This window comes from Tachysurus fulvidraco, chromosome 25 (assembly GCF_022655615.1).
Source record: "Tachysurus fulvidraco isolate hzauxx_2018 chromosome 25, HZAU_PFXX_2.0, whole genome shotgun sequence".
In the NCBI taxonomy this organism is placed as follows: domain Eukaryota; kingdom Metazoa; phylum Chordata; class Actinopteri; order Siluriformes; family Bagridae; genus Tachysurus; species Tachysurus fulvidraco.
In genome coordinates this window covers 1,871,434-1,892,371 of record NC_062542.1, presented here as the reverse complement: position 1 = coordinate 1,892,371, position 20,938 = coordinate 1,871,434, and the positions used below count along the sequence as shown (strand labels likewise).

The window sequence follows — 20,938 nt, the reverse complement described above, 5'->3', positions numbered from 1 at the left end:
TCAATTCACTTAATTAAATTAAAAACTTTAATGCATTATCATTTTTATAGTAATAGTGAATTTAGGATTTTGTTTAGGTAAGGAGTTTAAACATAGGTCCACTTTTAAAAAAATGAATGGTTAAACAGATATTACCTCTGAAGAAAATACTGCCAGACATCTTAAAGCCAATCTATACGGCTGTTCACGGTGAGCTCCTGTGTGTCACTGAACAAATGTTTTAATGCGTTTTATCAGATCAGGCCACTTAGGGAGTAGTGAGTGGGTCGATGGTCCACTCTGACTGACGGGTAATGTCATTACCTCTGGCTGCGATTGGCAGATGCAGCCGGCATTCTGGGATTGATCGACCTCCTCCAGTAGTGCTCTAATGCAAGCCGATGTAAAATCACTCATTTGTTTATGAAATATTGATATTGGCTGATATCTCTTCCTGGAGGAGTCCAGGTTCGGAGATGAGACCGTATACAGATCTTTCCCTTTTGTGTTCTGGCTTTCATCCTTCATATCTTGTGAAAGATTTTAATAGAAACATCCACATACTCTTAGAGGAAGTAGTCATGCCAGTGCAGCACACACACACACATACACACACACACACACTCTCTCTCTCTCTCTCTCTCTCGCTCTCTCTCTCTCTCTCTCTCTCTCTCTCTCTCACACACACACACACACACACACACACACACACACACACACACACACACACACACACACACACACACACACACACACAGTGAAAAAGCTCTTTCTGCAATAAATGTGTGACTAGCGCCACCTGCTATCCAGAACAGACAGTTACCGATGTACATCCTGCATAAATGAGGAAGGAGGACCTTTAATGGTTGATCAGGTGGGTTGGACAAGTTTGAGTTTTCCCGCAGTGGCACTGAGGCTTAAAGTAAGCCACAGCAAAACCTTTAACAGAGATAATAGCTTTCCAGATCAATAGCACTGACCAGGACAGAAGCCACTCAACCACTAATGAATACAAGAGTTTCCACTAGCTGAGCTTTGGGTTTCAGAAGGAACAGTTTGAATTGTTTTACAATAAGCTGAGTGTGTGTGTGTGTGTGTGTGTGTGTGTGTGTGTGTGTGTGTGTGTGTGTGTGTGTGTGTGTGTGTGTGTGTGTGTGTGTGTCCGTGTGTGTGAAATAAACCACACTGGAGAATTTTTTAGTAATTATAATTACTGTAACTATTACACTTCTATTAATTCCAAGCTAACATAATTCATATGTGTGTCTGTTTATTCTAGTAATGTTAACAAGGTTGGGATGTACTTTGCACAGCATTTGATTTAGACTTTAAGTAGTTTGGCCATACTGATTTACAATAACGCTAGCTTAAGCCCTTATTCTAGCTTTTTTTTTTTGTGGCAATGATGGATGGTTCTCTAGCTGGCCAAACCAGTGAACTTAATGTCCAGCTTTATTGAGCTGAGTTCAGCATTCCAAGCCTCATCTGCTCTGCACCAACAAACCTGCACGGTGGGAAATGCTGACTTGTGTGCAAATCCCGTAATTAAATTAAACGTGGCTTTGAGTGGTGTACGTGTCCACCGTATAGGCTTAACATCAATCGAAGTCAGCCTGTCGTTTGGTAATCATGATATTGTGTAACAACAGGATACAGAAAATGCAATTATGTGTACCTCATATTGTTCGCATGTGTACTGACAGCAGCTCAGTTTCTGAAGTTAAACTGATTAAATCAGGCCCAGAGTTTTTGGTTTTATGAATAAAGCAAGCATAGACTGTAGAATTCCTCAGGGTTCAGTTTTATTCTTGAAATCAGCCCAGGGTTTGCAGCAAAACAAAGACAGATAGATTGAACCTGTTATCTGCTGGGGATCTTGTCATACTGTAGCTGATGTCTTTTTTAGGCCAGCTCATGTATGCCATCCTGAGACAAGCAATCTTGCACAGACTAAATAGGGCAGCACTTTGGCAAGCGTATATATTTAATGTCTAAAGCTATGTTTCTTGCCATACTGTTCAACAAAATCAATATTTATTATGCTTAGTCCACATGATGTTAACTAAAATAGCCAATGTTGGCATATTTTCCTAAATCACTGCAACACATAACTGTTTCTAGCACCCACTACGTTCTCAGGAAGATGCGGCTTGATTTTTTTTGAAATGTTTTTTTTTTCCAAACACATGAATTTAATGTCACAGTGTTCAAAAGTTAGTTTGAGTGTGAGTACAGAGTCTGATTTCAAGACGCTGTAATTTTTGATGCAGTCGGATGCAGAGACTAAGTTGCCTGTACAGTGGATAACATGCATATTGTAAACCATGCAATTAATTGTGATTATTTAGGCATGATTTTGAGTACAGATTTAGACTAACAGGTTTATAATAATTGCTAAAGACATGCATACTGTGGAATTGGACTTTGGTATTAAGGCATGTCATGGACATTAAGGCATAAGATATAAAAAGGCCAAATATGACCTATAATCTCTGGCTTAATAGATTAAAAGTGATTAAAAATGATCGACAGTGTCGAATTTATAATGAACACAAGCTAATAAGGCATCTAGTTTCAACTTTTAGCCTTGTTACTGATCCGAATGCACACAGAGGGCCACATTCTTATGTTTCTCCCAATAATGGCAGTCTTCTGAGATGTTATATGCTGCGAAGCTCTCTTTATTACAGCTGACAGCATGGACCATAAAACCAGATAGTGGTATCTTCAGATTCTCCACCACAGCTTCTGCATCCCCTTTCTTACCCGGACCATCCATGAACTGCTGGATGGTGTCCTTGGGAATAGGCTTTGGATTGAGGCAGTAGGACACGACTATGTTGTTTCCGTTTCTCTGCAGCACAGGAAAGCAGTTCTGTCCTTCAACACACTGGAAATTGTCTCCGTTACGGCGGTTCTGCCAGAAAGGACCGCTGCTGCTTCCTGAGTGACTAATAATGCGGACAGACCAACTGACCCAATCATACTTCTTTTCCAGGAAACTTATCAGTGCTTGGGCTGTGTCCTGGAGACTATCTCCATCTTTCTCCTGGACCAGCTTCTGGACATCCATATCTGCCTGTTCTGGAAATGACTTCACACATTCCTCAATGACTTCCTTCATCTTGGTCTCAACCTCTTGGATTTTCTCCTTCCATTCAGAAAGCTTCTCCTGCTCCATATCTTCCCTTTTTTTGAGGGCATAATAACTTAGCAAGACGATCAACCCCAGGCAGAAGAGTTCCTTCATCCGGACACAGAAATCTTCTAGGACCCTTCTATTCTTCGACTCATATCTCACCACCACCTCCAGGATGGACCCTCCAAAATTTTTGCCCATGAGGGCATCATGTAGCACATTGAGGTTCTTCTCACCACCTGTCTTGATAAAATGGTCCAAGAACAAACGTGTTTTGACTTCCTGAAACTGGGGCTTGGCTTCCAAGATGTCTTGATATTTGCGGAACTGGTTGCGTATGTTCTCCTCCACAGAAAAGTATTGAGAATCAATATATCCCTTCTGTATCTCACAGTTGATGTCTTCGAGCTGGGACGAGACCACATCGAGCCTATTTTTCACGACTATGAACTGCTCCTTAACATAGACCACTTCGTTACTTTCAATGTTGTCCAAAAATAGCTTCATGAAAGGAGAAGCAGCTTCACACAGGGGAAAAAACTCCCCGACTGCACTAGCCACGACCTCAGATCCTCTCTGGAGCGTCTCCATTAATGCCTCGATGGCCTCCTTCTTCTGAGCCAAAAATCTTTCAAAGTGATTAGACATGGCTAAAATAAAGCAACAACAAAGCAAAGACAATTAGGAACATGCAGTCCTGACAAGCATACTGTCACAGAGATGTCTTTTGTTTGCAACTTCATCTAGAATTATCAATAGGAAAATGTATAGAAAAACATCTAGATGTTTAGTCTTCGTTGTTTATTATTGTTTAATTATTTATTTAGCTACCTATTGGTATGGTTGTATAAGCAAAATTTGAACAACAAAATTAAAAACATCCAAAAGCTTCCCATATAACAGGACTCTTTATCTGAACTTTTACATTAGTAACCGGTTTCCCAAATAAATAAAAATAGGCAAATAAATAAATAATGGTGCATGGAAAAAAGCCACATTTCGTGTTGGCTGTGAACCGGGCTATTTTTAGCTCGCGCAATAAAACAGCCTAAATCAAAACCAAATGAGAACCAATATCAGAAAAACAGAATCAACTCGATTGCACTTGGCACATGTTAGTTTTAGTTATTGTCACAGGTGCAATTCAAGGGCCCCTGCAAAGAGACACACCTTAAAACACCCTTAAACTCAAATGCAAGGACGATGTGAATATAAGGACAAATGTCATTACCTAAAAATGATGAAGAGCCGCAAATCCTTCAAGATGAGTCTTTAGGAAAACGTCCCAAATTCTCCAAACGTCACTCAAGTTTTTCAGATCTAGTCTTGTGTTGATGTTAAAGCAGCGACTGATGATGCATCTGATGATCTGGACACACACACACAAGCAGAGAGAGAGAGAGAGAGAGAGAGAGAGAGAGAGAGAGAGAGAGAGAGAGAGAGAGAGAGAGAGAGAGAGAGAGAGAGTCGTGCGCACTGAGCCACGAACCTTTGAGCCATTTTTGGGAAGCTCTTCGTGACAGTCGAGTAAAATGTCTTTCTGCTTAATTAAACCTGACTAAAACGTCGTTTCTTATTATGACTTCTGATTAATTCATGGTTTTTATTCGAAAATCTCTTTTAGTTGAGTCGTGATCTTTGGAGAGGAAGAAATTTACGCATGGTGCGCAACATTTATCCGATCCACCGGCCACATTTACATTCACAATATTTCCACCATCACAAAAGGTAAGTGCTTTATAGAGTATTTTGTAGAAATATCAGATAGCTGACGTCATAATTTCTGGCATGCTTTTGATAGGTTTAGGAATGGTAGTAATATTCATTCTGGTTGGATTTTTTTGTAAAGCATATACAAGAGACTTGCCTTTTTCTCTCTGATTACTGTCGATGAGCTGATGATTAATCAGAGGAAATTGAAATCGACTGAAATTCATTTTTAACACATTTTGTTCACATAAAGGTCACGCCTCAATTATTTATTTAACCTGCGACAGGATCTCATCGCCGTGGCCTCGATTTCAATATAACACACGCTGTCTATACATGACAAATAGGCTTATAAATCATAGATAAAGACGCTGAATGGGGTTAAATTGTTGACAGACAAAATTGTGCTGCTTGGTTTGCACTTTTAGATTTATATGTCAGTATGTCAGCCTTGCAGTGAAGAAAGGCAGTTTAACATTAGGAATAAAATGAGAGCCTTTTGGCATATAGGTTATGAAATTTCAATAATTAGATCACGATGCTACACCTTCTATCATAAGGGCGGATATTTCTAAATATTACACCACCAGATGATTTAACATTCTCTTTAGTAAATTATTATGGGGATTTGGACCTATTTTCTATTCTCTATGGTTCTGGATCAACATCAATAAATAAGCATTTTGGAGGAAATTAAAATCACATTTTCCCCCAACTAAACTACAATAGCTTTCTGTGTTTCCTTCTTTCAAGTCAGGCCCCTAAACCTGTTATACTTGCTGTAAGAGGAATGTTAGGGGGTTTAAAGCATGTATCCGAGTTGTGAGCACGGTGGAGAGGGTTGTGTGTGTGTGTTGTTTTTTGAATGTCTCCAGGTTGAAATCGTTTGTGGTTTTGTGTAATTAACCTGGCAAGATTTGAAGTTTCAACGAAGCCTTTTTTGTCCTTTATAACCTATGGAACCGTCTACTGTATAGCTGACTATATAGCATTGATTTCATTTACTAGAACATAAAAATAACATAAAAAATAACAGACGGACAAACAGTCATCAGTGATTAGTCATTAGGAAAATTGTGATTCCTGATTGGTCAATGAGAATCATAGTGATCTGTGATTGGTCAGTGTTAGCAATAATGATCAGTGGTTGGTTGTTGGCTACGATGGCACGATGGCAGTTCAGCCAGGCTTTATGGTTGCAAGTGAATTAATATATCTAACTTCAGCAATTAACATCTTATCCTAATTAGTATCTTTTCTAAAACAGTGGCTAAGGGGGTTTAAAAAGTCTCCAATTCTTAAGTTGGAAACATTTTAACAGTATGGGCGCTTCTCAAAATACATATCCAATTATAACCAAGTAAAGGGGCGGGGCTTGTTGCTGAACTAACATTGCTGTCACTGACAATGGTAGCGTTAATGATCTAACTAATTAAAGCAGCACTGAACACAATCAAACACGACATAATGCATTTACAATTATTTAAGTTATTTAATTATTCTTTTTTATTTGGGTGATTGATTCTGGTTTCTTATTGATATTTGAGTCACCATTAAATTCACATTGTAAAACAGACTCTTTTAGTATTGTCATTAAAAAGAAGTATTTACTTGCTAAGCTCTATGACCTTGAAATTAATTGTGACAAGTAGGAAAACATAAGATGATGACGTGGTTCCCACAGAACCTGGTGGCTGCCACCGTGTAGTTCGACAGATTCCCCATTTTTGTTGATTTTTTTAAGTTTTACTTAAACAAGGATATTATTGTTTATTCAACAAAGCTCTCATATTCTGTATTTTTTGTCTCATTAACTTCAAGAGAAAGAAAAACGAGACAGATGAGAAAGATACCAGCAAATAACTTGTTTATTTTAGGGTTATATAATATTATAACAATTATAAATGGAAGTTTTTATAATCATTTAATTGTGTATGTGTGGGGAAATAATCCAAGCCTCTTTATTCATTCACTTTTTTATATATATCACTTCATTTATATATGATATGCTGTACTTCATAAATTATTTAATAATATAAAGAATTGCTTGGTATAAGAGGCATAGTTTTTTTTTTTTTGGAAAACGTCAGGGTGTGTTGTAATAGGGAATTGCACAAAAAACCTACCCTGTCTTAATAATTAATTATATATAATAGTATTACACGTGTGTTTTGGCAAACTTCTTTGCTGTGTTTTGTTTGTATCAATTGTACTTTCTTTATCTGTCTGCATTATGTCCTGGAGTTTATTATAGTCAAAACGAGAAGAATTATATTATTAATAATTCAAGTAAAATGCCGTTCCTTGAGCACTAACCATAAAACAACACTAGAGGTCAGTAAAGATGGCTTTAATTGCTTTTTAAAATATAAATAATTGACACCTATAATAATTGTTAAGGCCTTAATTTTCCGGTTAGCTGATCCTTTGTCCTCCTAAATCAGCCCTTACGTCCTTTAAACTTTCTAATCCTACCATAACTTCACTACCTGTCTCTTAATTAAATCTAAACTGAGTAACATTTTGGCTGGCAAAATTTTGTACAATTTATTTTCATAATATTAGTAAAGCTTGTGTTAATAATGCAGTTCAGTTATAAATCAGTTACACTGAAGTTGCTTGCAAAATCTAATATGAAACGATTTCTATGATTTTTATACAAAGGATTCATTTTTACAGTTTTTTTCTTTGAGTAATTGTTTTATTAAAAACAATAATTATTAGTGAGACGCACAGCTGGTTTTAAACAAGAGAATAGTAAGATAATGCTCAATATATATCCTTATAAATTCGCTATACATCTGATGGAAATTTAGTCATCATTACAGGCTGAGCAGCAGTAAAGAGAACCAATTAACTGACTTAACATTTTACATTTAGTGTTTGTGTTTGTCAGCGTCCTTACTTTAATAATACAGGTATTAATGCAAAGACCTTTCTAATTTTCTTTTATAATCTGGTATAATATATTATGTTTTTTACAACCTTTGATGGCTTATTAAAAAACGTGTGAAGGAGTTTAAATAAGACCACATGGCTATAACAGCACTATTAAATAGCATGATGCGTTATTAAGTACATAATGCGTTATGTGGCAATTAAAAAAGATCCTTTGTCATAACAACCGATATTCCTTATTTATTTACCCAGAAACACTTTTTTTTTTAAATCGCAGTCTCGTGGATGAAAAGACAATGGCGACATCTTGCGGCAGCAGGTGGAATTGTGTGGCCTGCCTGACGTCACACATCGTATTTTAACGTTTCCTCATATGAGGAAATGAGGCTACCTGTGTTGCGCATAATCATATAATTGTGTATGTGTGGGAAAATAATCCAAGAATCTTTATTCATTAATATATTCATATCTTTATTGGTAGTGCATATTTTTTTATACAACATTGATCAGCAACTAAAAAATACTCATAGACGATCCCTGGTCCTTAAAGCATTTCACACCAATTAACCACATTTGGACTGACCAGAGACTGTGAGCTGATTCTCAGATAAGATTGATAACTGTTCTCAGTTTAAAAGTGCAAGGATTACAAGCATGTATATAGACCTTTCTAGTGTATATGTAGGCATGACATGTTTAAAGGACATCTACATTTTATTTGATCCTACACAGAGAAGAGTAAAGAGAGAGTAATGCATTCATGGGACAAAGAGAAATATGATCGAAGGAACAGGTAAGTAAGTGTGTAATATATTCAGGAGGCACTAATTGCACGGTTCAGTAAAAGGCTAATGGAAGATGAGTATGCACTTTATGCAGTTTGTTCTGAATGGATGCAGGAGGTAGTTAATGCAAGTCTAAATATAATTATGAGCCAGATTCTGTTCCTCAACACAAACAGCTGTGAAGCAAATCAGAGCGTGTATGTTAACGGTAACTATAGGACTGACTGCTTAATCCTACACCTTAATCCTTAATCTCCTCTAAAGATTTGTAGTTTTTAGATATCAGTAAATTTGGGCTGTTTAGAGTGTTTGCCTCATATAGCTTAAGTGTTTATCTTTAGTGTTATTACATTTTAAGGTAACGAGCAAACGCATGCAGTAGTCATAAGAGCGTAGTGTTAATTCGGGGAGTTCTTCATGATTCTACATTCGAAAAACTGAAGTGGTTGAACATTAATTAGTGTTCACAACACCAAATACATAACATTCTTTGTTTTTAAGATGGTTTAGATAGTGCGGGAAGTGCAGGAAGTACTGTTGAATGACTGGATTTGGAAAAACCAGTTACAAACAACTGGGTATTAACGTGACAGTAACTTTAACCTCACACAAACGCACACAAAATACGTAGTGATTGTTGATGGTTTTGGTGCAAAAAACTACATTTTGAAAGTGTGTGAGAGTGTGTCCAAATTAAGTCCTACAATTAGATATCATTTCTGGAATCTTCAGATATTAACCATCTAAAAGTGCAAAAGTCTAATGTCAAGATGAGAATCTGTTTGTAACATTTAAAATTAACGAACACTGAGTGTTAATTTTGCTTAGTCGGTGTCATAATAGTCACACACCATACTGACAATTGGGCCACGTCCACGAGTATACTTTTAAACCTCTCCAAAAAAAATAATCCTTTCCACACCGTATTTTTTAAAATATTTCCATCGACATGAAAATACACTCATATATTAATGTATATGGGTGTAAAAATAACACACACATAAGATGTACAAAAGAAAAGAGATTCAGGTGGAAAATTTATGGGTATGAAATTTGTTGGCTCTTTGGTTTTAAAGTTATCAGTTCAGTCTTCAGGTGGACAGGCTGAGACTATTATGTGCCACCTGAGCGGTCATTCTCTTTCCAGGGGCAATGTGTACAGCTGAATTGATATAAGACATTGTATAAAAAAAACAAAGCGGATGATGAGGTGAGTGAGTCAGTAAAAAAAAAACAGCAATACATGACAGTTAGGGAGAGAGAGTGAACACCAAAAAAAAAAAAACCCATACCGTATAGACCTTTATGGAATACATAAGGAGTCCTCGTGTGTGTGTGTGTGTGTGTGTGTGTGTGTGTGTGTGTGTGTGTGTCTGAGATTGGAAAGGAATCACTTGCACTTCCTAAGCATCTCCTGCATCTTCTCTTGAACTTCCTCCATCTTCGCAGCCCATTCCTCTCTCAGGCCCTCTTCGTCATCACCGATGATCGCGGCGTAACCCATCAGAGGGATGAGGCCGATGCAGAACAGGTAGGTGATGTGTGTGCACAGGTGCTCCATCACTCCCTTCTCTCCTTTAGAGTAAGTCATGTAGACGTCGAGGATGGGCCGGCTGAACAGCTTGGGCTTGCCCATTACACCATCGTAGAGTGTGTGCAGGTTCTGGTCACCCAAGTCGTTGGCAAAGCTTTCCTCAAAATCGTCGCGCTTGCCCTCCACGTGCTCGGGTCGTGCATTCACAAACTCCATGAACTTACGGAACTGGTTGCGTAGGTTGTTCTCTACTTGGTTGTATTGCCCGTCCAGCGTCTCCTTCCTGATCTGGAGCAAGATGCCATGGTTTTGCCTCGAAACCTCATCCAGTGATCGGTTCACGCTGACAAACTCGCGTCGAAGGGTCTGAATATCCTCGTCATCCACATGGTGGAGGATGACGCGAATCAGTGAGCCTACCACACCGAAGATGGGGTTCACCACAGCGGCTGCGGACGAGATGGTGGCTACACACTGCATCACCTTCACAACGTTTCGCTTCAGTTTGTCTCTGTCCTCTGTGATCTCGATGTCATCCATGGCCTAAAATTGAGTTATCAGTCTGATGGGGAGAAGAAGAAATATTTTAATCATAGTCAACAATCTGCAATTTTTAAACAGGTAACAAATATTGCAAATACATGCCATAGAAAGTAGATAAACACATTGTGCAAGAAGTACAGAATTTAAACTTCCTGTGTTCCTCATGAAATGGACTTCTATTCAGTTAAAGGGGGTGAATATTTATGCAAGTCACTGTATATTAAGTTTCATATGGTGACTGCCTGGGAAAAGATTACAGTAGTTTGTCATCGAAACCTACTCAGATTTATAATGTAATCCTTCGTACAGCCTGCAGCTTTCAGTATCCTACTGAATGCAAAACACTCTTTTGCATGTTGCTCTGAGGCGAGTTCCCCTGAGCGGCTCTGAGGGAGTGCCACGGTGTACGTATGAACATATGAACTATATTCCTCATGACATTTATTCAGTCAGAAACTTTAATGACTGCTGAATATTATCAGGAGAGACTAAGCTAATCTTAAATAAAACCAAAGCCTGAAATTTAACTTGGAAAGGACAGATTTATTTTTGCACAAACAATAAAATAGTATGGTCCACAATACAATACAAAGTATTGGAAACAGTCAGAATGAATAACAATAAAAATAAAAATTGACAAATATTTGGTGCAAAATGTCCAGCTTGCTTGTCTATACATTCAGCAACACTTTGAGTTGTATCTTAATATATTTGGCATAATCTGTTTAAAGTGAATAAAAAAAGTTTGGTCTTTTAAGTGCTAAGCCAACAAAAAGACAGACAAGAAAACAACAGAATAATAGAAAGAAACAGTTACTTTCTTATTGCCCATAATATAAATAGCATTGATTTTCTTTATCATTGTCTCTATGATAAAGCAGCAGAAACGAAGACAGCTGTGGTTTAGAAACCTTTCAGTGCATTTGGCATCACTCCTGCTCACTACACTCATCAAGGGCTTCCTGCATCTTGGTCTGAATATCGATGACCCTTTGCGCCCACTTCTCCCTGATCTCGTCCTCATCATCCTCCGTGACTGCGTAATAGGCCATCAGGGCCATGAGACCAATTTGGAAGAGATGGGCCAAATGAGCGCATCTAGCCTGCATAATCCTTCTGTCTCTTTCGCAGTGCTCTAGATACACGATCAGCAGTGGCCTCCCAAAAACAGTGTTTTTTCCAATGACGCCTCGATAGAACACGTCTAAGCTCAGGTCGCTTTTGTCCTTTTCATAGACATTCTTGAAATCCTCCATGTAACGACTGGCGTCGTCGGGGTTCGTCCTGACTCGCTCCACCATGGTGTTGAAGGCACAGTATTGGTGCTTGATGTACTCCTCGTACTTGTCAAATGCTTCGTTGACTTCGTTCAAGCGGATCTGTTGCAGCGTCTGCTTGTTTTGCTGAGAGATGCTCTCTAGCTTGTCATGAATCTTCTTAAAGTCCTTGTCCAGCTCGTGGGTTTCATCCTCCACCAGGCCTTTCCTTACTACACCAACCAGTGAGGTGACGATGCCAAACAGAGGGTCAATGGAGGAGGCGAAGGAGGACACTTTCTCTACGTAGCCCAGCACCTTGGCTGCATTTTTTTTTATTTGTTCCTTATCTGCCATTGATGCCAAGGGGTCTCTGGCTTTGCCTCTACTGAGCCTTTGGTCCCCTGTAGTTCTGCAAAAAGAAGAAAAAAAATGTGTTAAAGAACTAAACGAGAACTGAACAATCACTGATTTCTGCTTTATCGGTTTCCAACAAGGAGCCACAATTCAATATGAGCGTTAGATATTTAAATGATCCGTTTTGGAACTCTATTAGTTTTTTTATGATCTAAACATGTACTTTCAAAATCATCCATTGCAGATGTAGTAGGGTGCTGTCCAGTTCTGAAACATCCGAGGAGAGAAACATGGCACAATCCGCTGAACGTTATGGTTCGGCTGAGATTAGACTCTGGTTTAGATGGTTACTATATCGTTTATTAATGTTGTGCTCTGAAAATCTAACTCTAAACCATTAGGGAAGCCTATACAGTTATTTGTAAGCTGGATATAAATAATGCATCACATTTTCCTGAAGTGTAAACAAAGTCTACTTTAAATGTCATGTTCATATATAATCGATTTTCATACAGAAGTGAATCACAGGCTGTAAAACTCTCTTTATCCAAAAACCACAATCAATTAGCTGGCCTTGTTGTTCCTATCGGTTTAACAGATTTTCAGTAAATAAGGAAAATAAACCGAGCCAAAATAATCCCATACAATACATTTCTACATAAATTCCCGTTGTTGCATAATATAGAAACTGCATCTATGACTGAAGAAGCACTGCCCACTGTCAGGCTAACCTGGTTAGCTTGAAATGAAAACAACTCGAATGATGACTCGCTCAACCTCGAAACAAAGCAGCATCAGTGCGATATGATCTTACACGAGGCCATAGTGATTAAAAAAGAAAACAGAAAAGCAGAAAATGGGCCCAAGCTCAGGATCTTACCTGCTGAAATGTCTGTAGCTGTTCCTTTCCTAATGGTGCTGCTGTGTTTTTCGTGCAGGCAGCCACTCTCTCAGCCTCAGGCTGGAGAGACCGCCCCTGCCTCTCTGCTATATATGGCCAGGGTGAGGGAGTGACTCATATCTAAGCAATGCTCATTGGGTTAGGGAGGGAAGGAAGAGGAAGGGAGAAAAAAATAAAAACACCCGCTCCGCAGTCCCTTCTCACAGCTCAGAAAATGGCTGCCACGCTCCACGCTGCAATTGGTTAGCAGCAACTCAGAAGTATGTACTCGCATTTTAAGACCTGGGCGTAATGAAAAAATGAGCAGTCGATAGAAAATGTCAGGAATTAAATGCCATTGTTGGTTGAGGCATTGATGGGTAACTTGAATTTCCAGATAAGTGATATGAAAACAAAAAGGAGGGGAAAATTCACTACTCATAGTAAACAAAGCGCTGACAATTAGGAATGTCTTTAAAAAGCTGGAACACGCTTCACATTGTTAAGGCAGCTGCTGTGCAACTGTTCACACTGTAATCCAATTCCCTGCAGCTGCCCATAATAACAACTAGGAGGAGGTTTAAAGACAGAGTCTGTCCTCTGTCCCTGTGTGCTTTTACTTTAATAGGACTCAGTTTTAGATTCTAGTTTAGAGTAATAAGAGATAATGAGGTTGTAATGCAGGATGATAGTGGACAGATGAAAAGGAGAGATTTACAGCCGTAGTGCATCAAGGTTTTGGTTTATTTTATAGATTTTATTTGAAATTTTACTTCACGTTACTCAGAGGATTTTTGTTAAATGACAGAAAACTGTTGCTGAGATGTAAATACCACTTTATTAGTGAAGGAAAACACTAGACATTTAAAGTCCAGATCTAAACCCTGAACAAGAACAAAGTCCCAGTGAGGCAGGATGTTGGTGTAAAAACTCAACACATTTGTAACATTAGCACTCACAAATCACTCGCGTAAAGAAACTGTAGCATTTTAATCCCTTTTCTAATTATAAATACTGTTTACATTATCGGTTACATGTTCAAATTCGATTTAACCTTAAATTTAGAAAGTCTTCGTTTTAGATTTGTCCAGTGGCTCATCTGCAATTTTTATTGAAGATAACGCAGTTGACTTTCAGCATGTATTTGAGCGAATTGTTAAGATAATTTTCTTTGATTAATCTTTGATTAAAATGAGACTTTGGTAACCTTTAAAAGTTTCAGAAGGGGTGTGGCTCCAATGTAAGAATTGGAAAATGGAAAAAAATGACCAAGCCCCAGACCTTTAAGCAGGGTGTTACGGTTGGTAGGAAGGAAAGGAAATTATATGAATGAAAATTCTTTAGATTCTTAAATTAGCTCAGTAATTATGTCTTGTGCCCAATATCACACTCATAGTATCTTCCCAGATAAATACACAAAAAAAATCTCTAGATTTTCTGTTAATAGGATGTTAATATCAGGGTATTAATATCAGGGTTTGATTAATTGGCACTGACATTGCATCACGTCTATCAACAGCTTCTGTTGTTAAATCGCTGAGCCTTACATGATGTGAAGTGATGCTTAAAACTGCTTAAAAAACACTGCAGTATTAAGATGTGGAGCAGAAATGTATTTTTTTTATATAATGCTATATTTTAATAATGTCTATAAGAAATTACAACATATCAAAAACGTCAAAGGCTCACAATCGATTTGATATGAAGTATACTGAGATATTTTGCTTTTTGCTAGTTTTTTCTTGGAGATCTCTTCTTTAAAAACAAAAACCTCATCAGACCTGAAGCTGAACTCTGTATAAAAAGTTCATCATTACTGAGTCAGAGTAGAGAAACTCTATAATGACTTCTGACATCATGTTTTTTATTATTTGTGCTTAAATGAGTTTGCGTGATTACGATGTGCCTGCATTCCTTTATCAGAAAGGTGTCTGTGGTATGAAGGTGTGTAATTCCAAAGAAACAAGACAGAAACTTATTCATAAATTACCAAAAATGAAAGTAATGCTGTGAAAGACAGTTTTTTCCCTAAATGTTTCTCGACCCTCAACACCACACTGGGTAAAGTGAAAGCATCACAGCTCTTGACAGATGAAAGTGGACATTAGCATGTGTGCAAAATCCCACACACACACTCGTCCTTCACACCCAGTCACTAAGGGCATGTCTGTGACACACCATGTGTCTGCTTATCCTCTAGTTGTATGAATCCCTGGCAGGTTTAGTGTGTTTTTTGTTTTCAGCTTTGTTAGTTTCTAAATACCAAAATCGGTTCCCTAAGCAGACCACAAGGGGCGCTGATTTACGGTTTTTCGATTTATGGCCAAAATGTCACATTCACAAAAGACGTCTAGGCACAAAACCTGAGCTCAGACTTAACCCTTTACATCCCTGATACTTTTAGACACTAAATAGATTTGGTGAAATGCAACGCTCTATAAATCCAATGGCACAATATGATTTATAGAATATGAAAAATTACTATTTCATTATTTTACTATATCTTTTTGTCCTGTAAGTAATTTTTTTTCAAGTGATTCGTTCTCGTATTTATGCTTTCTTCTTCTTCTTCTTCTTCTTCTTCTTCTTTCGGCTTTTCCCTTCAGGGGTCGCCACAGGGAATCATCTCTCTCCACCTATCCCTATCTTCTGCATCCTCAGCACTTGCACCCACTAGCTTCATATCCTTATGCTTTAATTGTATCAAATCTGATTTTAGATGAATGTGTAATATTATTTTAGGCTTTGTCTTCAATACCTGAATTGATCAAATTCATTGAACTTTTGTTTACTTTAAATTTTTGTGTTTTTTATTTTCCAGTCGTTGAGAAACAATTCTAATTTTCTATAATCATGACTGATCAATTAAATATTCTAAATATTCTTAATCACAGACGTATATTTTATAGTTTCTTGCCCCAGACTAACGATCAATAGGAAAAAAAAAACAGGAAAAAATATATATAGAGCAAATAAATTAGAATATATCAAAATATAACAGACAATAATAATATTAATAATATTAATAATAAATACGTTTCTGTATAATAAATTAAATGCATTGTGTGCATTTTTTTGGAATCTGTCCACTAAAGAAAGTCATATAATTCAATTAAAAACTTAAATATAGAATTATTTTCAATATTATTTGATATCGCTTGGAGGGTCAGAGGCATCACCCTCCTTTATTTATAAAGAAATAATATTAGCGATATATATAATAATGATTAAAAAAGAAATAAATAATGTTTCAAAAGTCTTTTCAAAACTGAATGACCACTAAAGAAACTAGATAAAGGATATTAATGTTTGTAAACACACACACACACACACACACACACACACACACACACACACACACACACACTGTCAAGTGCAAGTCACCCATGAGGACTGAATTCTTCTCCAAAGCGAATTCATTCAGGCCAAACTACACAATCTCACTGCTACAAATGTGTGTTATTATGTCTTTAATCACATTATAATTTATTTCCACACTTTCTTTAAGCCTGATGTTAAACCCAGCATGAATGAGACTCCGTTCAGGAAGTAAGAGGCCTCACCTACTTTCACTCCTGAGAGAGAGCGGCCATCTTTAAAGTTCTCTGTCAGCACACAGTAAGAGTAAATAGAATTTATTAAGTTAGTAAACATACATAAATGTGCACAGGAGATAGTATTTACATAGATATATTCGTTTGAGAGCCTCTCCTTCTTTATTCAGTACTTTTTTAATGCTTTTCTCTCTCTTTCACAGGGCATAGCCTGGCTGCTAATATTAGCACTTCCACTCTCCAGAAGCTTTAAGACTGAGAAAAAACAAGTGAAGAACTACTTCAAGAAGTCATAGCAACGCAAAGCAAGGCTTTCTTATCTGTAATGAACAATGTAAGTAGTGGAAATCCTTTACAGCAGATCAATCACCCAGCTTCCTTCCTGGCTCAGCTATAGCTCCCCCTAGCAGCCTTTCCATGTTTCTTAGTTTGTGCTTAGCACAATGCCTTATCATTTTTTTTCAACGCTTAATATTCCAATAAAACACATCCACAGACATAAATATGAGCCTTAACACCTCACAATAAACCCATCCATCCATTGGTGGCCTATGCATTGACCAAGATAGCTTTTCTTACCTTTTTAGAGAGCTACCTTCCTCTCCAAAGTCCAAACCTCGACTGTACTTCTTCTTCCCAGCAATCCCTGCAAAAGGGCAACTTCCATGTTAGATCTCTGTGTAGGGGTGTTCATATTGGGCCATACCATTTTATTGTGCCATGGAAGACCCTGGTGGGTTGAAATGGGCCCATTAAGCACTAACCAAGCACAAGGAACCACTTGCACCAGAAAATGGTATATATACAACCCTCCATTATGCAGTCTCTTCCTCACACTACACAGTCCTCCCCCAGTGACATTCAAATATTCCAGCCTTCCAACATTCAAATAGCCCAAACAGAGAGGCAGCTGGCTCTGTGGAGACAGCCGGTGGCGCATAGAGCGTCAAAGGGCTTATTGAGAGTTTGCCAGGCGCTACCACTTGTTCCAGGGAGTTAGAAATGATCATATGGGGCAAATTAAAGTTCTGAGTGTAATATTTATGTAGAAATTAATTAAATAAATCAAGAGAAAAAGCCACCGAAATATGAGAGATCCACTAAGAGTAGCGGAGCTAGGAAACTGACGCACCTCTCCAAAGGAGCAGGTGTGTATCCACAAATAAAGACCTAATTATTACTCAAAACAAGCACAGCACAGAGAATTATTTGCGTTGTAAAAATGTCAAAATGTTTTGTAAACTCAACCCTAAAGAGATTTTAGATCTCTGAAAAGATCTGAGCCAAACAATTATTTTTTATTATGTATTTATTTATAATAGTAGTCAATTGTGAAATATCTTCTTTTTGTTAGGATATCAATAAGAACACTAAAAAATGCTAAAATATATATTACTAATTCAAAAATTTATTAAAATAAAATAATAGATTAAAAACTGTAGGCTGGACGAGTTACTTATTTATTTAGCAAGATTATTCCCGCATTAACGCACAAGGGCGGTTAGCTGTGATGAAGGTGCAGCTGAAAATGACGCGCTTAAACCTTCCGTGCTTTCTTGCAAAGGTTGTACACGTTTACGTTTTTGTATGAGGTATTAGAAACGTTTGCGTTTTTAAGGTTAAACACAGTATTTATTTATGAGTAAAGAATTAAGATTTTAGTAGCGCAGTGCACTAACGCATCATGGCGCGCGTCATGGAAACAGAACAAAACGTTTTGCAGGAATATCTTCAAGGTATAGAATCAGGTTAGAAACAGTAGGCATTTCTGCAGACACATTTTCTGCAGGTGGAATACCAAGGATAGTTTGGGTACATCAGAGGAAAGTGCGAGTCTGGACGCGTCCTAATGGCAATACGTTCCCAACAGTCTCCCCTGGCCCCAGCCCACTTAAACATAGTAAACAAAAAAGCGCTAGACGTAAAGCTGCAAGCTCCAACATGAGTGTATGTGATGTGCGCATGGACACATGAGCTATATGGGAATAAATGAGCCCGTTATTTAGGCGATTTTGTAAACATGCCTAATAATTTAACTTCTTTTGGGTACTGCAATTAACGTAGTTCACGTATTGCGTATTGTCTGAAACAGACATGACAACAGAGACAGACAATATAGTACAAATTTAAATAAAAAAGGAACCAGCTGCGTGAATAGTCGCAGAACAACAGCGTGCGCAACGCACAGCAACGCGCATCGTGGTGTAACCGGATATAATGTCCGTGTTTCTCAGGATTCATTTGAACAGACAATAGATGCACATTAGACCCACAACAGGCAGAAAAAAATATATCAGTTAACCATCTGGCATCAAAAAATCCAAACAGGACATTACAGTTCAGTAGTAACCGTAAAGATGCGTAAAGATGCGCGTTCTGCTGCGTTACAGCTGCTTCATCTTTACATGAACGATCAGGTTCAGTCCTACAGAGGGACATTTACATTTTGTCTCCGCATGCAATACTGAGAAAACCACCAGCCTTTACTGCACCATCTACATATTTACAATAGGAAGAAAAACGTTTAACTGCCGCGGGTCATTTTTAGATGTTTGATTTGAACAGAAACCTGGTTAGTTTTATGAACAGGACAGGTTGAATATTTCCCCATTTTACACAAAAGATGTATTGTTTAAACATGTTGTGGAATAGTGAGTCTTTTTATTTATTTTTATATTTATTAATCAGAATATAACACGGTAAATATATAATATAAATATGATGATGATGGTGGTGGTGATTGTTTTTGATGTATTTAATCTGGTCTGTTCTGATGTAATTCCTGTAATTTGTATGTTTTATACTCACCTAGCTGGTTTAACGGTCTCATGAAGCGTTAGGAAGATGCAAATGAACTTCCTCTGACACACAGTGGGTTAGATTTATATCAGGATGAAGCTTAGCAATAAACGTTTAGCTGAACGTGATGAGGTTTTACAGGGACGGAAGGTGGGTGCGCACCTAATAAACCGATGGTTCAAACATGCTCTCATGCAGGTCTATGATATTGTAGTTAGATTTTAAAAGGTTAGAATCTAATTCCACTCTCTGTAGATCGGCAACTGATTTATTTATTTTTTAATCTATGAAAGTATTAAGTCTGTAGAATTGGGTGTGATTAGCAGGTACAGAGATGGCAGCTGGAGTCTGTTATGCTCACAGGTTCTTGTTATAAATTTACAGGAAGATTGAGAGGTGACAAGAAGAACAATTCATCCGTTGGCTGGAAGGAGCACTGCTTGGGGGCTTGATGTCGGTATGTCTCTCTCTCTCTCTCTCTCTCTCTCTCTCTCACACACACACACACACACACACACACACACACACACACACACACACACAATATATAACCTCGTGTTAACACGTCTGCTGTTCCAATGTATTCCTTTGTATCTGTTCTTGGAACAATAATATTCATCCTTCTTCTGCCAAAGGCATTCTTAAAGGCTGCCTGAAAAAATATACATTATATAAACTAATATGAACAATTGTGCAAGATTTTTTTGTTAAAAAGTGTTAATTTCCCTATTGGGGGTAACATTTGGAACAGCTTGGACAAACAGATGGACTGTAAACAGGAACCAGATGCTAAACTGAGACATTTGAGATATATGTACTGTATATATAATATAATGAACCGTATTGGACCTCATTTGGGTGTGACATCCACTGTGTTCCTGGAAATCCTGTTTATGTCTTTGTATTTGTATTCAGATGTAAGATAAGAGACATGGAGTGATGCTGATTCCTGCGTTGAGGTAAAGTATAGATTCAGATCGAATCATGTAGGATTTCGGGCTTTAAAGCTCACAGTTATTCATATAACTAAGAAACACAGACTACACTGATGCATACTGATTCATTGTTGTTGTTTTTTCCCTTAAATGAAAATCCTGTAGCTGTGTTTGATGTATCTTTAGCTCATGTATTCGCTTTACTTTTTTATTGTCCTTTTATTAAGTCTTTATAAATATTTATATTGGAAACTCCTCCAAAATCCATAATATTCAGAGAAGTGTGCAATTTGTTCCAAATGCCTGCAGATTTGTTCACAACACAGTGCCTCTTATATTCAGGTGTGGATCATGAGCACGGCACTCACACGAAGTCTTTACATATGGGGAGATTAAAAGAATCTGTCCTTGTGATTTCACCAATTCGACTAGTGTTCTGCAAAGAAAATGCACCAAAACACAAAATCGAGCATTTTTAGATCCACAATCACAAAAAACTTCAGTGTATAAACACAATGTCATGTCTGTGATTATCTGTTCAATAAAATCACTAAACTGTAAACAATTTG

At 37.6% G+C, this 20,938-nt stretch overlaps 3 protein-coding genes and 1 long non-coding RNA gene across 8 annotated transcripts; 1 reads left to right on the top strand and 3 right to left on the bottom strand.

Moving 5' to 3' along the window:
* Positions 1 to 1,771: 1,771 nt before the first annotated feature.
* LOC113649720 lies at positions 1,772 to 4,503 on the bottom strand. Its single transcript, XM_027157647.2, has 2 exons — positions 4,350 to 4,503; positions 1,772 to 3,768 (listed from the first exon to the last, which is right to left on the bottom strand). The coding sequence occupies exon 2, from the start codon at positions 3,764 to 3,766 to the stop codon at positions 2,570 to 2,572; it is 1,197 nt and encodes a 398-aa protein (XP_027013448.2). The 5' UTR covers positions 3,767 to 3,768; positions 4,350 to 4,503; the 3' UTR covers positions 1,772 to 2,569.
* Positions 4,504 to 4,548: 45 nt separating this feature from the next.
* On the top strand, positions 4,549 to 20,931 carry LOC113649728. Of its 5 annotated transcripts, none has more exons than XR_003442215.2 (6): positions 4,549 to 4,645; positions 4,743 to 4,846; positions 16,590 to 16,699; positions 16,839 to 16,969; positions 19,819 to 19,891; positions 20,350 to 20,931. It is a non-coding gene; the product is annotated as an uncharacterized LOC113649728 (long non-coding RNA). The 5 variants fall into 5 exon arrangements; XR_007139463.1 differs by having other exon boundaries at positions 4,622 to 4,846; positions 20,350 to 20,393; positions 20,679 to 20,931; XR_007139461.1 differs by having other exon boundaries at positions 4,625 to 4,846; positions 20,350 to 20,393; positions 20,712 to 20,931.
* Positions 8,177 to 16,665, bottom strand: LOC125140211 (protein rapunzel-like). The gene is made up of 2 exons (XM_047808426.1): positions 16,645 to 16,665; positions 8,177 to 10,607 (listed from the first exon to the last, which is right to left on the bottom strand). Exon 2 carries the CDS (start codon positions 10,583 to 10,585, stop codon positions 9,902 to 9,904), a length of 684 nt encoding a protein of 227 aa, XP_047664382.1. The 5' UTR covers positions 10,586 to 10,607; positions 16,645 to 16,665; the 3' UTR covers positions 8,177 to 9,901.
* On the bottom strand, positions 11,111 to 19,480 carry rpz2 (rapunzel 2). Its single transcript, XM_027157651.2, has 3 exons — positions 19,444 to 19,480; positions 17,215 to 17,281; positions 11,111 to 12,256 (listed from the first exon to the last, which is right to left on the bottom strand). Exons 1-3 carry the CDS (start codon positions 19,463 to 19,465, stop codon positions 11,518 to 11,520), a joined length of 828 nt encoding a protein of 275 aa, XP_027013452.2. The 5' UTR covers positions 19,466 to 19,480; the 3' UTR covers positions 11,111 to 11,517.
* Positions 20,932 to 20,938: the final 7 nt, after the last annotated feature.